The 24,087-nt window shown below is 52.0% G+C and overlaps 1 protein-coding gene across 2 annotated transcripts in view; it reads left to right on the top strand.

Annotated features, from left to right (window-relative positions):
• Window positions 1–1,316: 1,316 nt before the first annotated feature.
• PRKAA1 (protein kinase AMP-activated catalytic subunit alpha 1) overlaps window positions 1,317–24,087 on the top strand; it is a 42,550-nt gene continuing 19,779 nt past the window's right edge. The window contains exons 1-3 of one of the 2 annotated variants that reach the window (XM_029060161.2): window positions 1,317–1,508; window positions 18,031–18,172; window positions 20,901–20,994. In XM_029060161.2, the coding sequence (XP_028915994.1) occupies window positions 1,343–1,508; window positions 18,031–18,172; window positions 20,901–20,994 (402 nt within the window). In that variant the 5' untranslated portion in view covers window positions 1,317–1,342. Of the gene's footprint in view, window positions 1,509–2,597; window positions 2,831–18,030; window positions 18,173–20,900; window positions 20,995–24,087 lie in introns of those variants that run through there. The other variant, XM_029060162.2, reaches the window with a different exon arrangement.

Genomic DNA, 24,087 nt, shown 5'->3' with positions numbered 1-24,087 from the left:
AACTGTCCACTCTAAGCGCTTAGCCCATTGCTGTGCACAGAGTCGGCGCTCAATAAATGCTATCGAATGACTATTGATGGCTAAACTGTCCACTCCAAGCGCTTAGCCTAGCGCTCTGCGCAGAGTCATTGCTCAATAAATGCTATCGAATGAATATTGATGGCTAAACTGTCCACTCCAAGCGCTTAGCCCAGTGCTCTGCGCAGAGTCATTGCTCTGTGCCTCAGTTCCCTCATCTGTCAAATGGGGATTAAGACTGTGAGCCCCACGTGGGACCACCTGATTCCCCTGTGTCTCCCCCAGCGCTTAGAACAGTGCTCTGCACATAGGAAGCGCTTAAGAAATACCAACATTATTATTATTATTATTAAATGCTATCGAATGAATATCGATGGCCAAACTGTCCACTCTAAGCGCTTAGCCCAGCGCTATGCACAGAGTCATTGCTCAATAAATGCTATCGAATGAACATCGATGGCTAAATTGTCCACTCCAAGCGCTTAGCCCAGCGCTGTGCACACAGTCATTGCTCAATAAATGCTATCGAATGACTATTGATGGCTAAACTGTCCACTCCAAGCGCTTAGCCCAGCGCTGTGCACAGAGTCGTTGCTCAATAAATGCTATCGAATGACTATTGATGGCTAAATTGTCCACTCCAAGCGCTTAGCCCAGCGCTGTGCACAGAGTCGTTGCTCAATAAATGCTATCGAATGACTATTGATGGCTAAACTGTTCACTCCAAGCGCTTAGCCCAGCGCTGTGCACAGAGTCGTTGCTCAATAAATGCTATCGAATGACTATTGATGGCTAAACTGTCCACTCCAAGCGCTTAGCCCAGCGCTGTGCACAGAGTCGTTGCTCAATAAATGCTATCGAATGACTATTGATGGCTAAATTGTCCACTCCAAGCGCTTAGCCCAGCGCTGTGCACAGAGTCGTTGCTCAATAAATGCTATCGAATGACTATTGATGGCTAAACTGTCCACTCCAAGCGCTTAGCCCAGTGCTCTGCGTCGAGTCATTGCTCAATAAATGCTATCGAATGAATATTTGTTGCTAAACTGTCCACTCCAAGCGGTCTGCACGCAGTGAGCGCTCGACGGCTAGGACCGAATTGAAGGAATGGGCAGGGTGCGGTGGGCGAAGGGGCGCAACCATCGGGGCGATGCGGGGGGGAGGGAAGAGTCCTGCCGCCCGCCCCCCCCCCCCCCCCGCGGCTCGGGGCTCGATGGTTGGTCCCGCGGCGCTGCCCGCAGTCCCCCTGGGGGCCGGCGGGGGCGCTGCAGCCCCCGGGCGGGCGGCGGGTCCGGGCATGCGCAGACGGGCGGGTGGGAGGAAGATGGCGGCCGAGCGGGAGCGGGAGCGGGACAAGGAGCGGGACAAGGAGCGGGAGCGCGGGCCGCCGCCGCCCCCGCCCCCGCAGCAGAAGCACGACGGCCGGGTGAAGATCGGACACTACATCCTGGGCGACACGCTCGGCGTCGGCACCTTCGGAAAAGTCAAGGGTGAGGCCCGCGCGCGCACGGACACGGACACGCGCCGCCCCCTCCCCCCCCCCCCCCGAGGAGGAGGAGGAGGGAGCCCTCGGTCGCCATGGCAACGGAGAGGGCGGGGCGGGGGGGCGCAGGCCAGCGGCCTCTCTCTCCGTCTCTGCCTGTGTCTCTGTCTCTGTCTGTCTCGGCCCCCAACCCCGCACCGGGCAGACACACCGCCCCATCTCACTCTCCCCTTTCTCCTCCCTTCCTTTCCCCTTCCCTTCCTTTTCCCTCCCTTTCCCTTCCCCCCCTTCCTTTCCCCTCCTTTCCTTTCCCCTTCCCTCCCTTCCTTTCCCCTTCCCTCCCTTTTCCCTCCCTTTCTCCTTCCCCTTCCTTTTCCTTTCTCCTTCCCTTCCCCTTTTCCCATTCCTTTCCCCTTCCCTTCCTTTCCCCTTCCTTTCCCCTTTCCTTCCTTTCCCTTCGCCTCCCTTCCTTTCCCCTTCCCTTCCCCTCCTTTTTCCTTCCCTGCCCTTCCTTTCCTCTTCCTTTCCCCTTCCCCTCCTCTCCCCTTCCTTCCCCCCTCCTTTCCCCTTACCTTCCCCTTTCTTTCCCTTCCCTTTCCTTTCTCCTTCCTCTTCCCTTCCTTTCCCCTTCCCCTTCATTTCCCCTTCTTTTCCTTTCTCCTACCTCTTCCCTTCCTTTCCCCTTCCCTTCCCCTCCCCCTTCCTTTCCTCTTCCCCTTCCATTTCCTCCCCTTCCATTCCCTTTCCTCTTCCCCTTCCAATCCCTTCCCCTTCCTCTTCCCCTTCCAATCCCTTCCCTTCCCCTTCCCCTTCCCTTCCCCTTCGATTCCCTTCCCCTTCCTTTCCTCTTCCCCTTCCATTTCCTCCCCTTCCATTCCCTTTCCTCTTCCCCTTCCAATCCCTTCCCCTTCCCCTTCCCTTCCCCTTCCCCTTCGATTCCCTTCCCCTTCCTTTCCTCTTCCCCTTCCATTCCCTTCCCCTTCCTTTCCTCTTCCCCTTCCATTCCCCTCCCCTTCCATTCTCCTCCCCTCCCCTTCCCTTTTCCCTTGTCTTCCCTTCCCTCTTCCCTTCCTTTCCCCTGCTCTCCCCCTCTGGCCTCTCCATTCTCTATTGCCCATCTCCCCCAACCTGCCAGAAGGCGCGTGGCAGCCGGCAGGAAAATGTTCCTTTCCCACCTCCGAGTAAGGCCAAGCCTGCAGTGTCAACCGCCCCCCTGGACCCAGTCAGTCCATCGTATTAATTGTACACTCACCGTTGGGTGCAGAACGCTACACTGAGCACTGGGGAGAGTACAGCACAGTGCACCAGGCAGGGACCTGCCCCTCCACGGTGAGCCGACAGTCTAGAGGGGGAGGCAGACATTGATAGAAACAAATTACGGATATGGACGGGAGTGCCGTGGGGCCGGAGGGGGCGAATGAAGGGAGCGGGAGAAGAGGAAAGGACGGCGCGATCGGGGAAGGCCTCCTGGAGGAGGTGTGCCTTCGATAAAGCTTTGACCAGAGGAGGGTCACCGGTGGTTCGTCTGCACAGCGGCGGCCCTGGGGGGAATAACGGCCCTTCCACGCGGATGTAATAATGTTGGTATTTGTTAAGCGCTTACTATGTGCCGAGCACTGTTCTAAGCACTGGGGTGGACATAGGGGAATCAGGTTGTCCCATGTGGGGCTCACAGTCTTAGTCCCCATTTTACAGATGAGGGAACTGAGGCACAGAGAAGTTAAGTGACTTGCCCACGGGCACACAGCCGACAAGTGGCAGAGCTGGGATTTGACCCGTCGTGGTTGACTTCTTGCATCAAAGGTCCTTTCCTTTGCTAGAATTACGTTTCCGACACGTATCCGGTCAGTCAGCGCTAATAGCGACCAGACTACTTGTTGAACGCCTGTGGCGTGCAGAGCACCCTTCAGAGTGCTTGGGAGAACCTAAAAGAATGAGTCGATTTGATCTCGGTCCCCGGGGAAGGAAACGTTACGCTGGGTAAAAGACACAGCTGCTTCCCTCTAGGAGTTCACAATGAGTAGATTTGATCTCTGTCCCCGTGGAAGGTAGTTACACTGCAGCAATGTAAATTTGGTAGGAGGAAGTAATAGAGTGTAGAGGGGTATAAAGAAATGCCCTGGAAAGCGTTTATCGAGTAAGGGAGGGCGGGGGGGGGAGGGGGTGAGTGTAATAATAATCATGTTGGTACTTGTTAAGCGCTTACTGCGTGCAGAGCACTGTTCTAAGCGCTGGGGTAGAAACAGGGTCATCGGGTCGTCCCACGTGCGGCTCACAGTTAAACCCCATTTTACGGATGAGGGAACTGAGGCACAGAGAAGCGAAGTGACTTGCCCACGGTCACACCGCTGACAAGAGGCAGGGCCAGGATTCGAACCCATGACCTCCGACTCCCAAGCCCGGGCTCTTGCCACCGAGCCACGCTGCTTCTCTGCATATGGTAAGCACTTAAATCCCATCATTATTATTATTCCTTCATTCATTCGTTCGGTAGTGTTTACCGAGCGCTTACTATGTGCAGAGCACCGTACTAAGCGCTTGGAATGAACAAGTCGGCAACGGACAGAGACGGTCCCCGCCCTTTGACGGGCTCACGGTCTAATCGGGGGAGACGGACAGACGAGAACGATGGCGATGAATAGAATGGCGGGGATGAACGTCTCATTAAAGAGTAGCAAATAAATAGAATCAAGGCGATGTACATTTCATTAACAGAATAAAATAATGGAGAGAAATTCCTCTGACTGCTTACCTCCCCAGGTTGAGAAGAGGACAAAATGAGAGGGATGATGTGAAAGACATTTAGCAAGAGAAAACCCTTATGTAAATATAAGGAACGCGATCGTCTTCAGCACACGGAGTCTGTGAACCCCTAGAGGGAGGGAACTGTTAGAGAAGCAGCGTGGCTCAGTGGAAAGAGCACGGGCTGGGAAGTCAGAGGTCGTGGGTTCAAATCCCGGCTCCGCCGCTTGTCAGCTCTGTGACCTGGGGCAAGTCACTTCACTGGGCCTCAGTGCCCTCAACTGTAAAATGGGGATGAAGACTGTGAGCCCCACGTGGGTCGACCTGATCACCCTGTAGCCTCCCCGGCGCTTACAACAGTGCTTTGCACATAGTAAGCGCTTAACAGATGCCATTGTTATTATTGCTGAGGTGCTAATCCACTCGGTCATTTTTATTAATAATTATGATGGCATTGGTAAAGGGCTTATTATGTTCCAGGCAGTGTGCTAAGCGCTGGGGCGCTGTATTTGTGGGGAGGGGTGGAGGGTGGGGCAGTGAAAAAGGAGTTAGGGCAGAAGCGGAGGCTTTGAAGATGGGGAGAGCAGTGGCTGCCAGGTGAGGAAGGGGAAGGGATCGGGCAGGAGGTAGAGCGTGGCAAGAGGGCACCGGGGGAGAGGCGAAAGAGGCCCAGTGAGTCGAGCGGCTCCAGAGGAAGGAAGCGAGAGAGCTGGGGTGGAGTGGGAGAAAAGAGGACCCGGGTTCTAATCCCGGCTCCACCCCCCCCCCCCCGTCTGCCCCGTGACCTCGGGTGAGTCACTCTACTTCCCCATGCCTCGGTTAAGACCGTGAGCCCCACGTGAGACACGGACTGGATCCAACCCGCTGGCCTCCCGTCGACTCCGCCGCGCAGCTCGGGGCCTGGCACGTAGTGAGCGCTGCACAGGTACCATTAAAAAAAGAGAGGATAGACGGGAGATGGCGGAACGAGCGGCTGAAACGCCGCGAGGACCGGAGGCTTTGGGGTTGATGTGCGCGGCGCAGCGTTGGAGAGAAATAACGCGGAGGGCAAACGGCGCGGGCCGTGGACCGGAGAAGGGAGAGACTGGCGGCGGGGAGGTCAGCCGGGGGGACGACGCAGGGGTCGGGTTGGCATCTGACACGGTGCCCGGACCGGGGGTGGTGGTTGCTGCGATATAGAGGATGGGGCAGATTTGGAAACTGTCGTGGAGGTAGAACCAGCTGGACCAGTCAAGTATAATAGAATGTTGGTATTTGTTAAGCGCTTGCTATGTGCAGAGCACCGTTCTAGGCGCTGGGGTGGTTACAGGGTCATCGGGTCGTCCCCCCCCCCCCGTGAGGCTCACAGTTAATCCCCATTTGACAGATGAGGTGACTGAGGCCCAGAGAAGTGAAGTGACTTGCCCGCAGTCACACGGCTGACAAGCGGCGGAGCCGGGAGTAGAACCCATGACCTCCGACTCCGAAGCCCAGGCTCTTTCCACTGAGCCACGCTGCTTCGAGGTGGGGAGGATGGCGGCGAGGGCGTCGGGTATCTCAGCCTCTTCCAATATCGTCAGCTAATCGTTTTCATCTGGCTCCTACCGGGTGACGGAAGAGCACCGAACCGGCACCCGGGGAAGGAAATGTTACGGTGGGTAAAAGACGCAGCTCCTTCCCTCTAGGAGTTCCCAGATTCAGTGTGCTGAAGACTATTGCATTCCTTATATTTATATTGGGGTTTTCTCTTGCTGAATGTCTTTCACATCCTCCCTCTCATTTTGTCCTCACCTCATCCCGGGGAGGTAAGCGGTGACGGGAATTTCTCTCCATTGTGATAATAATAATGAAGGGATTTAAGCCCTTACTATGGGCCAGGCGCTGTACCAAGCGCTGGGGCGGATGCAGGCGAATGGCGTGGGACACGGTCCCCGTCCCACGTGGGGCTCACCGTCTCGATCCCCATTTTACAGATGAGGGGAACGGAGGCCCCGAGAAGGGAGGCCACTTGCCCAAGGTCATACGACGGGCAGGCGGCGGAGCCGGGGTTAGAACCCGTGACCTTCTGACTTCCCCGGCCCGTGCCCTAGCCCCTGTGCCGGGCCGCGCCGAGAGAACCGTTGGCAGAGCTGGGAGTAGATCCCCCGGCTCCCGATCGCCCATCCTGGGCTCTTTCCGCTGGGCCGTAATAATAATAATAATAATGTTGGGATTTAAGCGCTTACTATGTGCCAACCGCTGTTCTAAGCCTGACAGGGTGATCAGCCTGTGCCACGTGGGGCTCACGGTCTTCATCCCCATTTTACAGATGAGGGAACTGAGGCCCAGAGAAGTGAAGCGACTTGCCCACGGTCACCCAGCCGACAAGTGGCCGAGGCAGGATTAGAACCCGTGACCTCTGACTTCTAAGCCCGGGCTCTTTCCACTGAGCCGCGCTGCTTCTCTGTTGCCTCCTTGACTCCACCACCCATTCTGGATGTCCAGTCCTCTTGACTAAGCTCGTCGTGGGCAGGGAGTGAGCTTGCCAACTCTGTTGTATTCTCCCAGGCGCTTAGTAGGAGAGCTCACTCGTTCATTCATTGTCATATGTATTGAGCGCCTACCGGGTGCAAAGCACTGTACCGAGCGCTTGGGAGAGTACGGTATAACGGGCACATTCCCGCCCATATCGAGTTCACAGTCTCTTAATAATAATAATGGTATTTTGTTAAGCGCTTACTATGTGCCAAGCACTGTTTTAAGCGCGGGGGTGAGATACAAGGTCATCAGGTTGTCCCACTTGGGGCTCACAGTCTGAATCCCCATTGGTCAGATGAGGGAACTGATGATCGTAATGATGGTATTCGTTAAGCGCTTACTATGTGCCAAGCGCTGTTTTAAGCGCTGGGGTGAGATACAAGATTCATCAGGTTGTCCCACTTGGGACTCACAGTCTGAATCCCCATTGGTCAGATGAGGGAACTGAGGCACAGAGAAGTTAAGTGACTTGCCCAAAGTCACACAGCTGACCAGGGGCGGTGCCGGGATTAGAACCCACGACCTCTGACTCCCAAGCCCGGGCTCTTTCCACTGAGCCACGCTGCTTCTTTTAAGCGCTCAGTAAATACCATTGATGATGACGGTGATGATCTGTTTACCCCCGCAATGTTTTTGGGTTGCTACGACGTTGGTAGGAAAGAAGTCACATGCTCAAATTCGGTTTTTTTTTTTTGTTTGAACTAGAAGCGCATTGTTTTCACAGGGGAGAAAAAATGCATATCCTCCTTAAATTAAAGTTGTGACCGTGTTCACTACCTCTGGACACCCTTTCTGTCCCAGGGTGTGTGATTCTGCACAACTGATAGGTTTATTTCATTTTTCCAAAGTGTTTTACATTGCCGGAGTTCAGGAAATCCGTAATTGTTCAAGAGCTTTTTTTTTTTTTTTTTTTTTTGAGGAGGCGGTACTACAACAATATTCTGTTCATTTTACGAATTAAAAGGGGTTTGAGGAAATCTGCCTGAAAAATCTACAAGTTGGGGCTGCCCTGGGCTGGATCCACAGAATTTCCCGCTGGTCACCCGGAGGCTAGCGAGAAAAACCTCCCTTCTCATGACCCTCCTGAGTCAGAGACCTGGAAAATTGCAGTCGGTCAAAGGGAGATAGTGTTTCCAACCGCTCGTGAGAGACCGGTCGGATGCCGCGAGGTACAATAAGCCAGCGTCAGCGTGGGATGACAACATATTAGGGTGAGCTTGTCCTCGGAGACCGATTTTGAAGTTACAGATCTTTAATCGGCGGCGACTGAGCGGCACGACCATCTCCTTGCCGTGCCGGATAACGAAGCCTTGAGCGGGTTTGTTCGGCTCTGCCGAGGGGAATTCGCGTCCCCACGTGTGAACGGCCCGTCGGCACTCCGAGGTGGTGCCCGGGAACAAAAGCGTTCGTGTCGTCGACGGTGATTTTTCTTTCCCGTAGCCGGGTTAGTGCCGGCATCGGCCTCGGATACCGATCTCACCGTGATGAGATTTAGGGCGAGATAGGTAGAGGAGGCGGTTCTCTTTTCTTCGGCATTCGAGCGGAACCGAAGCCGAGCGAGCGGGTGGGCGGGAGAGTGTCGGGTCTTGTCAGCCAGGTGATAAGTGACGGGCGGGAGGTCGAGCCGATATTCACCCTTCCTACCCGCTCAAAGATCTCACCGGGAAGCGTCAGCAATCTGCTTGGGCCGGAGGGAGTCGGGGGATGAGAAGAGGTGCGGTTTCGGCGAGGGGGTGGGAGGATCGGGGCGCCGGTTAGTTAATAAGGCGTTTTTGAGGTTGGAAGACTCGGGTGGATCTTATTACGGATATGCAGAGGCAACGGCAATATCTTCTCTGCCAACTCATGGTGCGGTTTAGCTCGGAGCGGCCCAGGGGGGCCGAAAAAAAGAAATCTCTTTTTAGGATGTCATCTTTTGAGCCCAAAGCGGCACCTCCGGGCAGTGGAATGGCGTTCGACACTCACTGTGGGTCTCAAAAAAAAGGGCTGTTCCTTAAAATTGGCCTCTTAGAAATTTTCCACAATTAATTGTTCAAGAGCTTTTTTTTTTAATTATTTTTTGAGGAGGCGGTACTACAACAATACTCTATTCTGTTCATTTTACGAGTTAAAAGTGGTTTGAGGAAATCTGCCTGAGAAATCTACAAGTCGGGGCTGTCCTGGGCTGGATCCACAGAATTTCCCGCCGGTCATCCGGAGGCAAATTGAACGATTTGTTTTTGAAGCCGATCGCCACCAAGGCGGGCACCTATTCGGGAGAGCGAGTTTCTTGTGTGGGGGCTTTCCCTGCCCAGAACCCGGCAAGGCCCAGAGTTCCCAGGAGGAATCAATTCATTAATGATAGCATTTAGTAAGCGCTTACTATGCATCAAGCACTGGTCTGAGCTCGGGGGTAGGTCCAAGCTGTTCTGGTTGGGAACAGTCCCTGTCCCACATGGGGCTCGCAGTCTTAATCCCCATTTGACAGATGAGCCAACAGAGGCAAAGAGAAGTGAAGTCACTTGCCCAGGCTCACCCAGCAGACAGGTGGCGGAGCTGGGATTAGAACCCAGGTCCTTCCGACTCCCAGGCCCGGGCTCGTCCCTTAAGCCGTGGATTAAATTCGGGCCGAAAGCAGGAGAAGCTGTTTCTTTTCTTCGTTCCAGAGGCTAGTGGCCATTTCTATTTGTTTTTCACTATCCTTTAAAACAAACAAAACTAGCAACCCTCCCAAACCTGTCCTCTTCAGCAAGGGCCAGATCTCTAGAGCGGTTCCCGTTCATCGGGAATTCATTTTTACTAGTTTTATAGCTTTTTGGTTTGGCTGCGCCCTTTGAAACAGTTTTGGCCCAAGCGGGTGCCCTAAAACGGACAGTCAGATAGGAAGAGAAAGCCGTTTTAAGTACGTAAATATGATATTTGGATATCACGTGTGACCAAATCCTGTTTAGACTCAGTCCTCCCACCAAACGGCACGGACGATCCTGCCAGAAGCAGGATCATCCCGCTGAGGTGGCCCCCCATCGAAAGAGCACGGGCCTGCCGGTCTGAGGACCTGGGTTCTAATCCTGGCTCTGCCCCTTGGCCGCTGCGAGACCTTAGGCGAGTCACTGAACTTCCGTGCCTCAGTTTCCTCTTGTGTAAAATGTGCATTCTGAGCCTGCTCTCCCTCCTGTTTAAATCTACGATCCCCTCCCCATGTGGGTCGGGGACTGCGTCTGACCCGATGGACTTGGATCTACCCCAGCGCTTTTGAACAGTGCTTAACGCGTAGTAAGCGCTTTGCAGTTGTAATAATATAATAATCTGATGAGAAGGTGGGCATCGGTCGCAGCTTTCTGGCTCCTATGGCACAGTGCCCTGTGGACCTATTTGGTCGAGTCCAGCCGTTCCGAAGCTCTGCCCTAAGGGACCGGGAAGTTTGCCCGTTAACAGCCTTTTGTCATTGTGACTCGCAAAACTCAAGAACCAGTGTCTGCAAATACGGTCCGATCTTTTAATAATAATAATAATAATAACGTTGGTATTTGTTAAGCGCTTACTATGTGCCGAGCACCGTTCTAAGCGCTGGGGTAGATGCGAGGTCATCAGGTTGTCCCACGTGGGGCTCACAGTCTTCATCCCCATTTTACAGATGAGGGAACTGAGGCCCGGAGAAGTGAAGCGGCTTGCCCGAGGTCACACAGCAGACAAGTGGCGGAGCGGGATTGGAACCCATGTCCTCTGACTCCCAAGCCCAGGCTCTTTCCACTGAGCCACCCTGAGTGTCATCTACAGAGGTAGCAGGCATTCCCTGCCCACAAGGAGCTTAGAGAAGCAGCGTGGCTCAGTGGCAAGAGCCCGGGCTCGGGAGTCAGAGGTCGCGGATTCTAATCCCGCTTCCGCCACTTGCCAGCTGTGTGACTTTGGGCAAGTCACTTCACTTCCTGGCTCTGCCACTTGTCAGCTGGGCAAGTCACTTCACTTCTCTGTGCCTCAGTTACCTCATCTGTAGAATGGGGGTTAACCGTGAGCCTCACGTGGGACGACCTGATGGCCCCGTATCTCCCCCAGTGCTTAGAACGGTGCTCTGCACATAGTAAGCGCTTAACAAATACCAACATTATTATTATTATTATTGTCTGGGCCTCGTGACCCCATCTGGAAAATGGGGATGAAGATTGTGAGCCCCACGTGGGACAACCTGATCACCTTGCATCTACCCCTGCGCTTAGAACAGTGCTTGGCATGGAGTAAGCGCTTAACAAATGCCATTATTATTATTACGTGAGAGCGATTCCGGAAGCATCTCTCAGACCTCATCTCTCTGCCCCTGGAGACCCTCCGCCGGCTTCCTCTGTCCCTCCACAGCCAGCGAAAGTGTCTTACCCTCAATTTCAGAGCTCTCCACCAACTCCTCCCATCCTACCCATCCGCTTTCTTCACTCCCTAGTTCCCAGCTTGCTCTCTTCGGTCCTCTCTAGCCAACTGTAATAATAATAATAATAATTTAAGCACGGTGTCTGTTAAGCACTCCATCCCCCCAATCCCACCTATCTGCTTTCTTCACTCCCTGGTTCCCAGCTTGCTCTCTTCGGCCCTCTCTAGCCATCTCTATTAACTGTGATGATAATAATTAATTATGGTGTTCGTTAAGCACTCCATTCCACCGTCCAAGCTGTTCCTCTGGCCTGGAACTCCCTCCCTCCTTCCCCGCCCCCAAATCCAAAAGCCCACAGCTCTCCCTGATCGCTCGATCCGCCAGTGGTATTTATTGAGCTCTTACCCTGTGCGGAGCTCTGTACTAAGCGTATGGCGGAGTACCGGTACAACAGAGTTGGACGCATTCCCTGCCCCCCCCCCCCGTATCCAGAGCCCTCCTGAAACCCCACCTCCTCCAACAAGCCTTCCCAGATTAATTTGCACAAACCCACCCTCTACCTCCAGCGCGTACGAACTTATCTATACCTCTCCCCAACACGTGTTTCTTCAGTTACCTTAATTTACTCTTAAATTTACTCCCCCCCCCCCCTTTCCCTCTGCTCCTCCCCCTCTCCCTTCCCCTCAGCACCGTGCTCGTCCGGTCATTTGTATATATTTTTTATTACCCTATTTATTTTGTTAATGAGACGTACCTCCCCTTGATTCTATTTATTGCTATTGTTTTAATGAGATGTACATCGCCTCGATTCTATTTATTGCTGTTGTTTGTGTCCGTCCGTCTCCCCCGATTAGACTGTAAACCCGTCAATGGGCAGGGACGTGGCTCAGTGGAAAGAGCCCGGGCTTGGGAGTCGGAGGTCACAAGTTCGAATGCCGCCTCTGCCACTTGTCAGCTGTGTGACTGTGGGCAAGTCACTTCACTTCTCTGGGCCTCAGTTACCTCATCTGTAAAATGGGGATGAAGACTGTGAGCCCCATGTGGGACGACAACCTGATTACCCTGTATCTACCCGGCACTTAGAACAGTGCTCTGCACATAGTAAGCGCTTAACAAATACCAACATTATTATTATTATGTTGCTGATTTGTCCATTCCAAGCGCTTAGTACAGTGCTCTGCACATAGTAAGCGCTCAATAAATACTATTGAATGAATGAATATTTTTATGTCTCTCTCCCCCATTTGAGTGAAAATGCCTAACAAATGGTATTGATAATAATGATGGTGATATTTGCTAAGCTGGGATTTGCACCCTCTATTCACCCGACTCAGCCTCTCAGCGCTAAGGTACATATCCCTAATTTATTTTTGTTAATGTCTGCTGTCTCCTTCTCTAGATTATGGGCTCCCTGTGGGCAGGGAGCCTGTCTACCACCTCTGTTAGATCATACTCTCCCAAGCACGTAGCGCAGTGGTGTGCACACAGTAAGCGCTCAATAAATCTGGTCGATTAAGCACTTGCTATGTGCCAAACACTGTTCTAGTCCCGACTCCGCCACTTGTCTGCTGGGTGACCTCGGGCAAGTGACTTCACTCTCTGGACCTCAGTTACCTCATCGGTGAAATGAGGATTCACGGTGTGAGCCCCAGGTGGGGCGTGGACTGGATCCAACCCAATTAGCTTGTGTCTACCTCAGCACCTAGTACAGCGCCTGGCACACAGTGAGCGCTCAACAAAAGCCGTAAAAAAAGGAAGTGTTTTGGTTAGAAAGAAAACGCCCTCCCTTATTCTGTGATGTGGGTATTTTTAAAATTTACGTTTGGATTTTGAGTTGAGAGAATGGAAATTTTGGTGGCATTGAGACTTTGCCTCCAAAGGATGTTGGTCGTAGATAAATGCTGTTTTAGATAAATGTTATTCCACAGAGGAAGGAAATCATAACTGGTGGTCATTATTAGGAGACTTCCTTTGGGGGACGTTTGTCGCTGGAAGGCTTTTTTTTTTCCTTTAAGGTCACCGGTATTGTATGTAGTTTAAGGAAGAAGTCTCTAAAGCACGGGTGGGTTCGTTTGGAGTTGAGTGCGGTTCCTTCTTCTGCTTTTCCCCCTAAATAATTCTGTTAAGGGATTGCTTTATTAAGCCGCTTACTGACACGTTTGGAATTGTTTTTGCTATTTTTGATGGGTCTTTTCTGCGGCTGGAATGTTTTCCTTGTATTGTCTTCATTTTTAGGACAGCATTTATTTCAGTGTCTGACTTCCCTTTTAGATCTTGAGCTCCTCTAGGACAGGGATCTATGTACCTAACTCTATTGTATTCTCCCAAGTGCTAAATACAGAGAAGCAGAGTGGCCTAGTGGGTAGAGCATGGGCTTGGGAGTCAGGGGGCCTGGGTTCTAATCCCATCTCTGCCACTCGTCTGTTGCGTGATTTCGGGCAAGTCTCTGTACCTCAGTTGCCTCATCTGTAAAATGGGGATTAAGACTGTGAGCCCCTCCTGGGACAGGAACTGTATCCATCCTGGTTATCATATATCTACGTCAGCGCATAATACAGTGCCAGGCCCACAGTAAGCGCTTAATAAATAGTATAAAAAACAGACAGTGCTCTGCACACAGGCACTCGGTAAAAACAGTCTCCCGATGGATTGACAAGTGTTCCTCTAGGCCTGAACTTCAAGAGATTGCACGCTGAACTAGGATTAATGGTTGGGTGATATCCTCGCGGACTGTCAACTGAGTGCGCGCTCTTGATATTCAGTCCTTTCCATCTAGTTGGAACCGGGTGTGTTTGTCGCTATTGTCACCTGGGCGGGAAAAGCCCTAACTCGCAGAGTTCTTTCGCTTGACTGAAAACATGTCTCTTTCCAGCAGAACGAGCACCAATCAGTAGACAACGTGAATGTCATTAAGAGGGGATGTCGGGAAGCATTCTTGTTTAATGAAATGCCTACGGTGGTTTTGTTGTGAGCTCTCGAGAGGGTGTAAGTCGTGTACGCGCGTGAACACGCGCTCTAGGTTACTGGCTCCAAGTGGGTGAGATCTGTTCAGATCCCAAAGCGGTCAAGCCGTGTGGAGAAAGAGGACATTGGCCTGCAGACTAGGGCCTAACTGACGGAGGTGGACGTGGCAGGGTAGGAGAGAGGTGGAAGATTGGCCGGAATTGAGCCAAACCGAATGAGCGAAACCCTTGAGAATGAGCCGGAGAGTGAGTGAGAGAATTTGCGAGAGTGAATGTGTGTGCATGGGCGTGTGTATGAGAGAGCGAGAGACACTGAGGCAGACAGAGAATAGGTGATTGTAAGTACTTGGAAGTTTCAGTTGAACTTTGTGGGTCGATTGGAAAGCGAGGCTTGGGACCGGGCGATTCAGTGATATTTACTGAGCACTTATCGTGCACTGGGCATTTGGGAGAGAACAGCACGGTCGAGGCGAGAGACACGTTCCCGGCCTCCGAGGAGCTCACAGTCGTGGAGGAATGATATCGAACTTGGGGGGATGGACAGTTGGGGGCCGAGTCTGGCCAAATCTTGCTCCGTCCCCACCCTCCCCCCGCGCCCAGCCCCATCCGACCCATCCTTGGCGTAGCACACCGTGTTCTCAGATCAGGGGTGGAGATACCTTGTGCCCCAGCCTCCCCCTTCCCCCGCTTCCCCCCAGCAGTTGTTTGAGGCAGGAGCATTCAGTTAATAATAAGAATAATAATAATGACGGTATTAAGCGCTTACTGTGTGCCGGGCACTGTACTAAGCGCCGAGGCTCGGCGTAGCTGCCAAAAACCCCAGCTCTGAGTCAGTTACAATTTTCCAGAGTCAAAGGCCTAGGCCTCCTCTTCTTTTGTAATCTTCCTCACCGCCCTGATCCGTCCCCTGCACCGAGTAGTTCCTTAACAGGAAAGCCTTGCGACCCACAGCTCTGGCATTTCTCAGTTCTGGCGATTCAGGATTTTCTCATTCGTAGAGGGCTTTTCCTTATTTGAGAGCCTATTTTTGAGCTCCGCCTTCAGCTTTCTGGTCGATTCAACTACGCCGCCTAACACAACGAAGTTTTTGTTGCGCTGCCAATAGCGCCGTTTCCATCGCCTTTCCGTAATACTCCACTTTGTTTAGTTTCGATGTTTTTGAAGGGTACCTGTTGCTTCTGCCTCCGGAACGTACACGTATTCATCGCTAAGAGATGTCAGGCAGGATTCCCTCAGTTCAGGCCAAACGCTGAGAATGAAGGTATTTATTAAGGGCCTACACTGTGCTAAGCACTGCTGTAGATATAAGGTTGTGAGATCGGACGGAGCCCCCGTCCCCCAGAGAGCTCCTCAGTCTGTCTTATCCCCGTTTTTAGGTGAATAAACTGAGGGCCTGAGAGGTGAAATGACTTACCCAAGGTCACACACGCCAGGCCACTGACGGAGCTGGGTCTCGAGCCCAGATCTCCCGATTTTCCCCCACCGTCCCGCCCGAATCCGTGCTCTTCGCCGTACCCTCGGTCTCCCCGGAACAAGTGTATTAGGAAAGCCGGGGCCCTGCTCTGAAAACCTCTTTCCTCTAGTCACTTGTTAATAAACTACTGTCATAAACAAGAAAGTGGCAAGAGCCAAATGTAACCCGAGCCCCGAGGCTCATCCCTTTGGTATTCTCTCAGGCAATCACAAAAGTCTAAATCGACCCCGTTACCTCACCACCATGTGAAAGTATCAGTGACCCAGCATGGTAAATACATAGCGCACAAAGAAAAATGACCAGTCGGCTCCAATTTTTCAGCATCGTGACCTCTCTGAGAAGACGGCCGGACAGAAAAACAAATAAAGTCTGTATTCTTTCCTACGCACCCAGGGTAAATTATTGTTTGCCCCGGGGAAGGACAGTAGATGAACGGCTGCGTGCAGGACTGAGCGATTCCCCAGCTCCGTTTAGCCTTGTACCGGCAGCCGGGATGGACCGAGGATCCGAGGCCAGATGAGAAGTTGGTGTCTCCCCGGGGCAGGAGCTGGCTTGACGTGAAGCGAGACTATGATCAGAGCTGTATATGCCTCAGCGCGGAGAAACAGTGTGGTCTAGTGGATAGAGCACAGGCCTGGGAGTCAGAAGGACCTGGATTCTAATCCCACCTTCACCACCTGTCTACTGGGTGGCCTTGGACAAGTCACTTCCCTGGGCCTCTGTTACCTCGTCTCTAAAATGGGGATTAAGACTGGTAGCCCCCTCTGGGACATGGACTGCGTCCAACCTGATTGGCTTGGTCTACCCCAGCGCTTAGTATCCTCCAGGAGCTTAGACTCTAGCTGGGGAGACGGAGAGTTTCTTATGAAGAAAGTAAAGATGTCCTTACCCCGCTCTTACCCTGCTATTAAACAGAGAGCCTTGGCCGAACCTTTTCAAGCGATGGACTTTGGGGCAGAAAATGTTTTATCCATTCCTTACGCAGAGCGAGAAAATAAGTGGTGGATTAAAATTTTGGGAAATCGGAGGAGGGTGGCTCTGCACGTTAGACTTCTAAAATAATAATGTTGGTATTCGTTAAGCGCTTACTATGTGCAGAGCACTGTTCTAAGCACCAGGGTAGATACAGGGTAATCAGGTTGTCCCACGTGAGGCTCACAGTTAATCCCCATTTTACAGATGAGGGAACTGAGGCACAGAGAAGTGAAGTGACTCGCCCGCAGTCACACAGCTGACAAGTGGCAGAGCCGGGAGTCGAACCCACGACCTCTGATTCCGAAGCCCAGGCTCTTTCCACTGAGCCATGCTGCTTCTCTCTAAAAGGGAGTGCTTGCTAAGTAGAGATTTAGGAATAAGGCGATCCACGGGGTATACAAGATTAGTTCTTCGGAGCTTCCCTACAAAAATATTTAGGGGCGTAGAGCTGGAGATGTATGCGACATTTTAAAAACGGAGAAAGCCTTTGTTTCGGTTTGAATGAATGTTGACCATTTTATGGCTATTCTTGCCTGCCTTGTGCAATGATGGATATTATTGCTTCTCTTTGGGCACTGGGGAAAAGGAGAAAATGTGGTAAGGAGTACTGACTGTCTTGGAGGAAATTTCCATAGCTTTCCCTTTGGAAGTGTGTCGCGGAAGAAGTCTTCCAAATCCACGAAATAAAAATTATTGTATTTCAGTGTTTACTATGTGCCAAGCACTGTACTGAGGTCTGGGGTAGATACAAGTTAATCAGGTCAGACACAGTCCCTGCCCACGTGGGGCTCACAGCCTCCAGGACTGCGAGGACAGTTGTGTAATCCCCATTTTGCAGATGAGGAAACTGAGGTACAGAGAAGTGACCTGACGTGCCACAGAGCAGGCAAGTGGCAGGGCTGAGATTAGAACCCAGGCCCCTGCTCTTTCCACTAGGCCACGCCGCTTCCATAGTCAGATCTTGTAGTCGATGAATGTCGAGGGTACTCTCGGTGGCCAAAAAGTGTTCAGGATGGAATTTTTATTTCCTTCAGCCAGCAGTAGATTATTACGGGGGAAAAAAATGCGGTCTGTCCTCTGTGGAAGAAGGAAGATGTTTCTCTCTGATAATTAGGCTCTTGTTATCGTTACCCCCGAAACCGCTCGGACCCGAAGCCAAGACAGTGTCCGAGAAAAATTTGGAGTCGGACAGACGTCTCCTTTTTGAGGAACGCTCCCGGCACAAGAAGAAACCCTCCTGCAAAAGTTTTCCTTTCGAGCCGTAAAGATCACTTTAGGTCTTATTCTCCCACCTTGAATTTCAATCATTCCCTAATCCGTGGGACCGGGAAGCCAAACGGAATGGTTTCTTTAACAATCTCTAGGTCCCATGTACGTCGACCCTCTCTTGCGGAATTGGGAATGTCGTTCTCTCTTTTTCCCCAGTGAACTCAAACCCGAGTCACGATTCGACTACCCTGAAATTACTTTGGGGAAGGAGCGTTGCGGTCGGCTCGGGAATTCTCTGTACTAATGGGATGACGCTTTGTTTTTCTTACAGTCGGTAAACATGAACTGACCGGGCACAAAGTGGCCGTGAAGATCTTGAACCGTCAGAAGATCCGGAGCCTCGATGTAGTGGGCAAGATTCGCCGGGAGATTCAGAACCTCAAGCTCTTCAGGCACCCTCATATAATTAAACTGTAAGATCTGGCTGGATCGAATCAACGATCTTCTCCCCTAGCCCGGCGAAATCCCAACCCCTCTCACCACTTTTCAGTTGTCCTGGGTTTGAAAAGCAAGATACACCTGACCCAGTTAATTGAAGTATCTTCCTTTTCTGTCTCATGCATGAGCAGGTTTGGGCTAAAGACCTTTCCAGGTCTTACGATCGTAATTAACTCCCTTTATTAACGTATGCGTCACCTGTCCATCGAAGGTATTGATGTATAGAGAAGCAGCGCGGCTCAGTGGAAAAAGCCCGGGCTTGGGAGTCAGAGGTCATGGGTTCTAATCCCGGCTCCGCCGCTTGTCAGCTGTGTGACTGTGGGCAAGTCACTTAACTTCTCTGGGCCTCAGTTCCCTCATCTGTAAAATGGGGATTAAGACTGTGAGCCTCACGTGGGGCAATCTGATTACCCTGTATCTACCCCAGCGCTTAAAACAGTGCTCTGCACATAGTAAGCGCTTAACGAATACCAACATTATTCTTATTGAAAGTTGCAGTTTAGGGTGGAAAACCCTATTCAGCTCTCTGCCAACAGGTGAGCCGGGTAGCTTATCTTTCACGGCACAGATCAGGGCTTGAAAATGATGTCGCCAGCCTGCTGCTGTTGGCTACCGCGTGTTCTGGTCAGATGCTCCATCAGAGTGGGCTGTTTCCAAAGGCTCATCGGGAAACGCTGGGCACATCTTTGCCACCAGAGAGTGTTGTGTAGTGAGAAATCTCCCCACCGCCCCCGGCCCCCCTCCCCCGCCCCGAATAATAAGAATGATAATTGTGGTATTTGTTAAGTGCTTACTCTGTTCCAGCCACTGTCCTAAGTGCTGGGGTGGATACAAGCAAATAGGGTGGACACAGTCCATGTCCTCCGTGGGCTTGCAGTCTTAATCCCCATTTTACAGATGAGGTCACTGAGGCCCAGACAAATGAAGTGACTTGCCCAGGGTCACACAGCAGACAAGCGGCAGAGCCGGGATTAGAGCCCAGGTCCCTCTGACTCCCCGGGCCGCGCTGTCCGTGGCCGTGTACAATTTATCGTTCCGTGATACGGTCTGTGGAGGTGGGATGTTTCGCTCTTGAGGACCCTGGCATTAAAGGAAAAATCTCATTACACTACTTTGACCTCGGCTGACACGGCCCCCAAAGCAGTCTCACCCCGCATCGCACCGGGTTCTGTCCACACAGGTGCACGTTCTCGGGAAAAAGCTCCCCGATGCTTCGAGAAACCGGCCGTTGCGTCTTGCGGCCCTCCTCAGCCGATCTCTGGACCCGGGACGGGTTTCCATCGCTCTTTGCTGCGTAGAGAGCCCAGGGGAATAAGGCCCGGCCGAGCCCGGGAGGCGGAAGGGCAGGGTGGGGACGGTCGGGGGTGGACCTGGCGCTTGGATTGGGGGGGGTGGGCCCAGCCCCCCGAGATTGGCTCTGCCACGGGGAGCACTTGTCGGGGAAATGGTCGAGTCCCCCTCAGAGTTACCTTAGTGTCCCGCCCGACTGCTCTCTGCCCTTTACGAGCCCTTTTGCTATCAGACCGTTTTAGATGGAGTCTTTTGGTCTCGTTAAAATGCTGTGCCTATTATTCGACTCCCCTCCTCTTTCTCTTGATCGTTTTCTAGAGGACATTTGAATTTCCCAAGATGAAAGCCCAGTGACCCTAAGTCATTTAGGGGACAGCTTAAAATAAGAGATACCACATAACCCGAGATAGCTCAGCTTTCAGTCCCTGAATACGTTTTGGTGGTTTACCTCCCCAGATTGCGGTAGCGAGGCAGGCAGATAGACTCCTTCGATTTTGGTATTTCTCCCAAGTCCAGCCCCAGACTTCGTCACCCGAGCTCCCCACTGTGGAGCTCCCTGGATTCCCCTTCCTGGATCTGCTCGTTAGTGCCGAGAGAAGCAGTGCGGCCTAGTGGATAGAGCCCGGGCCTGGGAGTCACGAGGACCTGGGTTCTAATCCCAACTCCGCCACCTGTCTGCTGTGCGATCTTGGACAAGTCACTTCCCTTCTGGGTGCTTGGGTTCCCTCATCTGTAAAATAGGGAGAAGAGAGTGAGCCCCATGTGGGCCAGGGACTATGTCCAACCTGATTACTTTGCTTCCCCCCCCGCGCTTAGAACAGTGCTTGGCACATAGTAAGCGCTTAACCAGCACCGTGATTATTACTGTTATCGTTCACCCCTCTCCTCCCGATCCTTCCCTGGGATTTCTGATCCGTCAGCCTTCAGTGAGTAACCCGGGGTGGGGGTGGAATGGGCGGCGCCCTCTTCGTCCCTTTGTCGGATGCAGGAGCTAGGGGCTCTGTGGATGCCCGATAAGACGATTATTACGTTCTCCCAAAGCTGTCCCTTAAAGACTTTGTCCTTTTTACTGTAATTTTTAAAGCCCTGATACTGAGCCCTGAGATGCACAGCCCCTGACAGTGGATCTCATTCGTGTGGTTGCTTGCGTGGCTCAAGCCCAAAGAGAGCAATTTAAAGATGGGTTTCAGTTTTAAGTTTCGACTGAAGTTCTCTGCTGTAGAATACCAAGAACCGTTCTGTCGCCCACTTTGAGATCTCGCTGATCTTCTCTGGGGCTCAGAGTTCTTCATCTAGCAGCAGGTAACCCGGACAGTTAAAACTCGACGCCCCTTTGAGCGAAGGCAAATAGTTATTATGGGGCTTTGAGGAGGGTGCTGTGTCTGTACTGAAAAATGTGTTTCCTCTCACCAGGTACCAGGTCATCAGCACACCGTCTGATATTTTCATGGTGATGGAGTATGTCTCGGGAGGAGAGTTGTTCGATTACATCTGTAAAAATGGAAGGGTAAGGAGTTTTAGGTTTGCCGTTGCATTGGCTCGTCCTTTGGAATGATTCCTGTTGAGTTAGTTCCCGTCGTTGAGCGGAAAATCATTTTTGTGGTACGTCAGCTTAACTTGCCGCTTGAAAATCAGTCCATCGGTGAGGTTTACTGAGCGCATAATAATAATAATAATAATAAGCGCTTACTATGTTCCAGGCACTGTTCTAAGTGCTGGGTTGAACACAAGCAGATCAGGTTGGACACAGTCCCTGTCCCGTGTGGGGCGCGCAGTCTCAATTCCCACTTTCCAGATGAGGTAACTGAGGCCCAGAGAAGTGAAGTGACTTGCCCAAGGACACTTGGCAGACAAGTGGCGGAGCTGGGATTAGAACCCAGGTCCTTCTGACTCCAAGACCTGTCCCTGGCCACTAGGGCACACTGCTACTGTGTGCAGAGCAGTGTACTCAGTGCTTGGGATAGTATAATGCTTCCCCTCGACTCTATTTATCGCCATCGTTCTCGTCTGTCCGTCTCCCCCGATTAGACCGTAAGCCCGTCAGACGGCAGGGGACCGTCTCTCTCTGTTGCCGACTTGTTCATTCCAAGCGCTTAGTACGGTGCTCTGCACATAGTAAGCGCTCAATAAATACTATTGAATGAAAGTTAAAGGCATTTAGTCTCAAAGAAAGCCACTGCGGCTTAACCGGCCACCCTTGTAATAGCCGGAATCCTAATGCTGTTCCCAAACGGAGCTCACCGTCTAAAGTGGAGGGGGAATGGGCATTTCATCCCCATTTTACATATGAGGAAACTGAGGCACAGAGCAATTAAGTGACTTGCCCGAGGCCACACAGCTGGTAAACCGCGGAACCAGGATTAAAACCTAGGTGCCCTGACTCCCAGCCCTGTGCTCTTGGACAGAGTCAAAGCAGAGAGATGAGAACTTAGCAAAATGTCCCCTGCAGTCCCGTGATCATTCATTTTTAAAAGCCCTTATCAAAGGCATTTTGAAGGACCGCTATCATTAGTATTAGCAGTGATAATTAAAAAAATGTATGTTGTTTCTTGGCTCTCCTCTATCCACGTGCTTCCTGACCCCTTTAAAGAACTCCAGCAGAGTAGCGAGCCGTGATTTTCCTTTACGGGAGCCATGCCGTTTGATGTGTTTTGATATTGAGCTTTGGCCTGTGCCTTTGGCCGCGAAACTTCTTTTAATAAGCGATTAGCTCTTAAAGCCAAGGGACTCTATTTAACACCTAAAGATGCACCGATGGTGAATGCAGTTATGTATTACAACTATAAAATTATATAGTAAATAATGCAAATGAGCAACTGGAGTTCTTCAGTGACCGGAGAAGTTCTAGATACTAATTCAACATTTTCCTTTTGTCTGTCTGTGGTAAGTATTGTGACGAAGGCTCCCTCTGAATGCTGCTTTTGTTACTCAGTGTTCTGAGGCAGCTCTGCCCGTTGCCTTGAAAGTCCTTTTCAAAAGTGGTTCACCCTTAAAGCAAGAAACGCCAGTCCACTGAACCCTCGTCCGAAGGAGCTCAATCTTGAAATGATTATAAAGACGGCTGTTATAATACGGCACGCATTACGCACTTAACACCGAACACCGTACTAAGCGCTGGGGCGGATACGAGATAATCAGGTCGGACCCAACCCCGTCCCGCGTGAGGCCCGCAGCCTAAATGGGTAGGAGAACAGGTACCGGATTCCCATTTTGCGGAGGAGGAAAAGGAGACACTGAAGTGACCTGGGCAAGGTCACGCAGCGGGCGCGTGGCGGAGCCGGGATTAGAACCTCTTTCCTGGCCGTAGGTGGATACAGAAGAGAAGCAGCGTGGCCTAGTAGGTAGAGTATCCCGGGAGTCTAAAGGACCTGGGTTCTGACCCCGGCTCCACCTCTTGTGTGCTCTGTCACCTTGGGCAGGTCCCTTGACTTCTCTGGGCTTCAGGTTCCTCATCTGGAGAAATGGGGATCGAGGTTGTGTCCAAACCAATTGGCTTGTGGAGACGAGCCAGCGCTTAGTACAGTGCCTGGCAGAGGGTAAGCGCTGAACGAATACCACAACTCTTAATGATATCCCCAAACCATCCCACGGAAACCCAAGACCCCAGTGGGGAGAGCTGTGGAGGCTTCCCCGACAGTAAAGCACAGTGTCCTCAGTTGCCCCTGGAGCTCCGAGGAGCCCATTGGAGTTTTGGGGTTCAGGCCCGGTCACCTGAGCGGCATCAGAAGTTCTTGGCACTATCAAGGCGAGAGACTGAAATTCTCCCACTTCCTCCCCACTTGGGGTAGACGAGGGAGCGCATGTGAGGTTTCACTCACTCAGTCAGTGGTATTTACTGAGCGCTTACTGGGTGCAGAGCACTGTACTGAGCGCTTGGGAGAGTCCAGTAGAACAGAGTTGAGCCTCCAGCCGTTCGGGGAGGTGGCCAGAATGGCAGTGTACCCTTTCATCCACTTGGACCAGATTTGGTCCCTCTAGACCGTGGGCTCGTCGTGGGCGGGGATTGTCACTGTTTATTGTTGTATCGCACTTTGCCAAGCGCTTAGTGCAGTGATCTGCACACAGTAAGTGCTTAATAAATACGATCGACCGAATGACCGGCATAGACGGTTTAATCTTCTGGCACGCATTCTTTTCGGTAGAAGCAGTGTGGCCAAGTGGGATAGAGGAAGGGCCTGGAAGGCAGAGGTCATGGGTTCTAATCCCAGCTCCACCACTTGTCTGCCATGTGACTTTGGACAAGGCACTTCACTTCTCTGGGCCTCAGTTTCCTCATCTGTAGAATGGGGATTGAGACAATGAGCCCCATGTGGGACAGGGACCGTGTCCAAATCCGTTTCTTCGTATCCACCCCAGAGCTTAGCTCGACACATAGTAAGCGCTTAACAAATACCACAGTTGTTATTGAGACGAGCAGCCGTAACACCTAGGGATGACGGGTCCTTCGCATCTCCAAACGGGTCTAATCTCCGACCGGCGCATAATAGTACACGGTGTTCCGCACACGGTAAGCGCTTCGTAAATCCTCTTGCTACGACCGTGCAGCAGCACTGCTCATCCAGTGGCTCCATCATCGGGACAGAAGATCTGTGACCTCTCT

Source organism: Ornithorhynchus anatinus, chromosome 3 (genome assembly GCF_004115215.2).
Source record: "Ornithorhynchus anatinus isolate Pmale09 chromosome 3, mOrnAna1.pri.v4, whole genome shotgun sequence".
In the NCBI taxonomy this organism is placed as follows: Eukaryota; Metazoa; Chordata; class Mammalia; order Monotremata; family Ornithorhynchidae; genus Ornithorhynchus; species Ornithorhynchus anatinus.
The sequence above is the reverse complement of the archived record's forward strand: the minus strand, read 5'-3'. Positions and strand labels throughout refer to the sequence as shown.